The 6157-nt window shown below is 36.3% G+C and overlaps 1 protein-coding gene across 6 annotated transcripts in view; it reads left to right on the plus strand.

The window, feature by feature from the left end:
- Window positions 1-6157, plus strand: part of LOC110295968 (contactin-6) — a 355090-nt gene that overhangs the window by 216724 nt on the left and 132209 nt on the right. For 5 of the 6 annotated variants that reach the window (XM_021164391.2, XM_029478903.1, XM_021164390.2 and 2 more), the window contains 2 exons: window positions 2530-2733; window positions 4727-4829. In XM_021164391.2, the coding sequence (XP_021020050.1) occupies window positions 2530-2733; window positions 4727-4829 (307 nt within the window). Of the gene's footprint in view, window positions 1-2529; window positions 2734-4726; window positions 4830-6157 lie in introns of those variants that run through there. The other variant, XM_029478905.1, reaches the window with a different exon arrangement.

The following is a 6157-nucleotide window of genomic DNA, read 5'->3' on the forward strand; positions in this document are numbered from 1 at the left end:
GCCTCTGCCTCTGCCTCTGCCTCTGCCTCTGCCTCTGCCTCCCAAGTACTGGGATTAAAGGCATGTGCCACAACTGCCCCGCTGAAACCATTTCTAAAAGACACCAATGGTTAATATTTTAGTTTAGTGTTGTGTGCTGTGGACATATGTAATATTCATACCTCATATAACTGAACATTTGAAATCTGTGTATATTTTCATTCATTACATATTTATTTATGAAATTCAAATTTACATATAAGCATTTCAAAGAAATGATAAATGATTAAAGATTAATACATGCAATTCATTTTGTCTTTCACCTTGAACTGCTTTCTCTTGTTTCTTGTATGCTATATTGATCTACTTGTCCATTACTCTTACAGTTCTCCCTCTTGGAGGTAATTCTTCTGAAATGACTCTCCTGAACACACTTCATTGGAGTATACTTCCCTTGTTTGCTAGCATCATTTCTGTTGCTGTTATAAAATTAATACTCTAATAAACAATGTAGGCATGTGTATTAGTCACACTTCTCTAGAGTAATAAAACTTATAGGATGATTCTCTCTTTAAATAAAGAAAGGGTATTTATTAGAATGCATGCTACAGAGGCATCCATTCCAACAATGACTGACAATGAATGGAAGGAAGGGCCAAGAGTGTAATAGTGGTTCAGTCCATGTGGACAAATGTCTCTACTGGTTCAGTATACACTGGAATCCCAAAGTAGTAGGCTCTAATGCCAATGAAGGAAAGAACTTATTAGGGATGTGAAAGCAAGCAGACAAAGAGCAAAGGCTTTTTTTTTTCCAACATGTTTTTATATAGGCTTCCAGCAGAAGGCATAATCCACATTAGAAGTGGGTGTGATGATTTGTATATGCTTGTCCTAGGGAGTGGCACTCTTAGAAGGTATGGCCTTATTGACATAGGTTTAGCCATGTAGGAGGAAATGTCTCACTGTGGGCATGAGCTTTAACACCCTCTTCCTATCTGCTGGAAGCCAGTCTCTTTCTAGTGGCCTTCAGATGAAGATGTAGAAATCTCAACTCCTCCTGCACCATGCCTTCCTGGACACTGCTGTGCTCCTGCCTTGATGATCATGGACTGAACCTGTGAACCTCAAAGTCAGCCCCAATAAAATGTTATCATTATAAGAATGGCTTTGGTCATGGTGTGTAATCACAGCAGTAAAACTCGAAATAAGACAAAAGTTAGTACTAGGGACTGGGCTATTGCTGTAATAGGGCTAACAATTTTTTGTTTGGAAGAATATGAAGTTTGGGAGTTTGGATATGGAAAGAAGTGGAGTACTTTAAATGGCGTTTAATGAGCTATGCTTGTAGGAATATGAAGACTTTGTTGCTGAGAGTAATTTGAGTTGTTCAGACCCTGCATATTTCAGTGAAGATGAGTTATACTATGTGGCATAGAGACTGCTTTTGTGGCTGCTTTTTGCAGTTTACCTGAGGGTAAGGTGAAGAGATTTATATTAATTGCTTTGAAAAAGGAAGTCTCAAAATAGCCTGGTATCAATGCTGTTGTAGGGTTACTGAAGTTTACTCCTATGAAAACCGTTTTAATGAAAATCAGCAAGCTGAGAAAGGAAAAAGAGAAATTACATGATTCAAGTATTAAAGGGGTACCAGGAAGTAGAATGGAACTCATTCCTATGTTCTAGGAGATATCAGATTAAGGGAGTGGGAATTTGGGGCAAGATCCTATCTAGCTAAATTTAGGTCTAGGCATGGTGGTCCACACCTTTAATCCCAAGAGTAAAGGCAAGCAGATGTCTGGGTTCAAGGCCAGCCCAAGGAACGATGTTGCCCGAAGTGGGCTCTGTCAGATAACAATTTCCCACTGTCATGACTATAAGTTAAACAGATCTGTATCTGAGACACTTCATCCAATTGATTCTAAGGTGTGGCAAGTTAACACTTAAAACTAACCATCTCATTATGTTGCTGTTATCCACACACCTCTCTCAGCAGGAACTACTGTGTCCAGAAGGCACATGTTTTGCTTTATTACAGTGTCTTAACACACAGAAATTTGCCCAGAAATTATATTCAATTCACAGAATGAACTAAAGATCTAGAATATTGAAACTTAAAATTTTTAATTAAATTTTTTTAATTAAAATTTGAACTACAACTCCTGTGTGTGTAATCCCTCTTAAAACATACTGAAAAACACTGCTTCGAAATGAGTAGCACTAAAAAATTACCTTGACCCCATTAACCAGCAGAGCTTTATATATTCTGTGGATTTTGCTAAGGAAAATTACCATTTATTCTCTAAATATCCTGTGCTTGTTTCCTTAGCCAAAGAAAATGGTGATGGAGAAGGAACTTTTGTATCTCCCAAACTGAGGTTTAAATGAATATAGGGAATATTCTACTTATTCTCTTTTGAGTAGCTATAAATTAGACCAATATAGGCAGACTTTTATTATAGTGATTAGACATAACACTGAATTTATAGATAAATTTTTAATAATTTATAGATACGGTTGCAGTGGAGATAATGCATTTTTTCTATGTTTCAGAATTATCATATGCCTGGACTTTCAATGATAGCCCTTTGTATGTTCAAGAGGACAAGCGACGATTTGTATCTCAAGATACAGGGAACTTGTACATTGCCAAAGTAGAACCGTCTGATGTGGGCAATTATACTTGCTTTGTCACAAACAAAGAGGCCCATAGAAGTGTCCAAGGTCCACCTACGCCTTTAGTGCTGCGCACTGATGGTAAGAACATAAATTATCTTCAGACTCCCCCCTGGACTCTTACATTGTGGGCAGGTCTTCAGAGCCTTAAAAAAAAAAAAACTGGAACCAAATCACTGGATTTTAGATGAAATTCAAATGCACAGTGCGATGAGACATTACTAAAATAAAAAAAAAATTAAAAAGGGAATTTTGTAGTTCAATACCCGGATGGTACAATTTACATGTTTCTGGGCATACCGTGCCATTTTGTTTCTGGCACCAGAAGAATTTGTCTTCTCATTGCTTAAGGACTGGTGTGTAAAAAATTATGTTTGTCTGGGGGGACCTGGCGTGTGTGTATGTGTGCATGTGGATGCTGCCAAATTTTCATACTGAATTGATGAACACATTTTGCAACCTGTCTTATTGTCCTCTTTCTTTTCCATCCTTGCCATTATTTTGCTGCCGTTGTTCACCCTTTATTTACCTGGCTGGCAAAACGGAAAACAAAACAGAAAAAAAATATTGTGCCCAAGGAAAGCAAAGCATTCCAAAGAATTATGGTGTGGAAGACTCATACTAAATTATGTCTCTGAGGAATGGAAGTCAGATTGGTCTCTGATGAGCTTTGTAGCTTAGTCAAGTCAGAGCTGGTGCAAGATTTAGAGAGCTAGAAAGTCATCTAAGTGGAAAAAAATCCTCTAGTTGATTCTCTAATTAAATGTTCACAGTGGGATATGTAAAGATAAAAACTCTGTTAGTTCATTTTATTATCAGATTTTGAACTTGAAAGGCAATACCTCATAGAATTGTGTCCCCCCTCCCACCCCTGAAGAGTTTAAGACAAGCAAGGATATAATGATAATCAAGCTATGAAGCCAGCTCCCCAGAGTTCTCATGGAAGCAATTTCAGAGCCAGTAACTATTCAAATATTCCTACCAGGGTCTTATTCAGATATCAGCAAACATTAGATTTGTGAGTTCATTTTCTCCTGTTCTGTGATTACTCTGCTCATGAGTGGCAAAGTGCTCAAGCTAACAATTTGCATAGAGATTATACAACATTTTTCCTGTTTTATTTTTGTTTGTTCTTTATTTTTACTTCCGCCATCTTAATTTCTCTCTTCTCCTACCTCTCCCCTGCTCTCTTCTTTATTTTAATGGTAAAAGTACATTGTAAACATTGTGTATAATGTAAATCAATTAGCTCCTCTAAGAGTTGGCATGTAAGACTTACCAGTTGTTCAGAAAAAGGGGAAAGCAAACTAAAAGCAGCCAACTTAGCTTCAGAATTAGCATTGATTATGACATTGAACTAATAAAGGTGTGGAAGTTAGATATGTGTATTTTTGTATTTATATTGTAATTTCTGCACTTCACAATGTCTCGCTGACCATCCAAATTTCATTTACTTGTGGTAGAAATGAGTTGCGATGAAGTTTATCATCTTACTTTATAAAATACTTGCAGTTCTAAAACAATCCCAATATAGTATTGATTAATTCAGATGAAAATCACCTAAAACTATTTTTTTTTTGTAACTTTTTTGGCAAGTAGTGTGTTTATGACATCTGAAAACACTGTTCTATTCTAACCTTATTTTAATAATTCCTATTAAAACCTTAAAGCAGTGAAAGTAGAACTTTCACAAACACATTATGAACTTTGCTGCAAAACCTGTTTCATTGATTATAGTATAGATTTTTAAAGTTCGGTTGTACAGTTACTTTATTGATTTTGTTGCAGAATAGTGGTATTTTGAATTCTGGTGTGTATCAGACTTCTGATAGTATTAACTAAATTTTCCTTCTGACCAATGTATCTGGACCAATGAGTTCCATAAAATGAGGGTGGAAATGAATGTCCCTAGTGAAGGATCTTTGTTGAAAACTAAGAAGCATGCATCCATCTCATTATTGGAAACCCTAACTTTGTTTAAAATCCAAGAGTCAAATTTTGGTTAATGAAGCATTTACTTCATAGGAAACTTCTGTTCTCCAGAAATGCTGCTAGCTGTTTTGGTATTTAACAGGTGTCATGGGGGAATATGAGCCAAAGATTGAAGTGCGTTTTCCTGAAACAATACAAGCTGCAAAGGATTCATCTGTAAAACTGGAATGCTTTGCCCTTGGAAAGTAAGGTGGTTTTGTTTTGTTTTGTTTTGTTTTTGTCATGGTTGATTTAATTTTTTTTAAAAAAAAACCTTTTTATTATTCAAACATTGCTCTAAGGGAAATTACTAAACAGATTTCAAGTGCCGGGTATGGTGGGGTTTTCTAATTGGAATTTATACAACAACAACAACAGCAGCAGCAACAACAACAAACAACAACAGCAACAACAAAATGTCTAACATTCTGATAGTGATTGGGGCTGGCGATTTATTCTGAGTAAATTTGTTGCCCCATGTACCACACTCATGGCCAGAGAAAATGTGCACTTGTCTAAGATGGTGGACAAATTACTGAGCATTTGACATATCCTTTATCCGTCTCTGACATCTAGAAATAGACTGCCTGGAGTGTCTCCATGCCTAATTAACCAGCAGTTCCTATAGATGAAAACCTTGCACCACTCTCCTTCAAAATAAGATTAATTAACATCCAATTGTTCACAATGCATAATTAGAACTGAGCCTATCCTGCCTTAGGTAGTTGGTTTTATTCACATAATTGTGTATTAGTAACAGGTTGGGATGCCTTTAAGCCAGCAAAACCTCTACACCTTTGGCACAGAACATCAGGAAAATTCCTTTCCGTAATATTAAAATCTCACTTTCTTATTATTGGCTGCTGTACTGATCTAAGACAAAATTAGATTTCTCCACTTCTTTGAAACCCCACTTCAGAGCTATTTTTCCATCTCTAGAACGTGTCCTAAGTAATATGAGAATAACTTTTGAATGTGCGCAATAAGGGATTATCTCTAATCCAAAGGTCTTTTCTAATGTGATCCTCACAGTGATAAAATATAGATCCATTTACCAGACACTGAAAAATAGCCTTAAATGTCTAGGCTTTTTATTAACTCCCTATACTCAGCAGTACATAAAATATCTCCTGACTGTTAGGTTTTTCTCTGTAAATAACATTGCATACATCTGTGAATTAGATAGCTTATATGTTAAATTTCCTTTAAAATGAAACAATCATAGTTCATTTTATACATCTGTTTTTCCAATATGTTTCAAAAACTAGTCAAATTAAATTTATCCAATGAATACCTATTGATTGATAATGACTCTTGAACAATACATAAATAATTTTTGTATGACTCTTGGGACATGATAACTTCTACCATTCTAAACCTTCTCAGAATCACAGTGACACCATTCATTAAAAATATGCCACCTGGTGTGGTGGCATGCGCCTTTAATCCCAGCACTCGGGAGGCAGAGGCAGGCGGATTTCTGAGTTCGAGGCCAGCCTGGTCTACAGAGTGAGTTCCAGGACAGCCAGGGCTA

Source organism: Mus caroli, chromosome 6 (assembly GCF_900094665.2).
Source record: "Mus caroli chromosome 6, CAROLI_EIJ_v1.1, whole genome shotgun sequence".
Taxonomy (NCBI): Eukaryota; Metazoa; Chordata; class Mammalia; order Rodentia; family Muridae; genus Mus; species Mus caroli.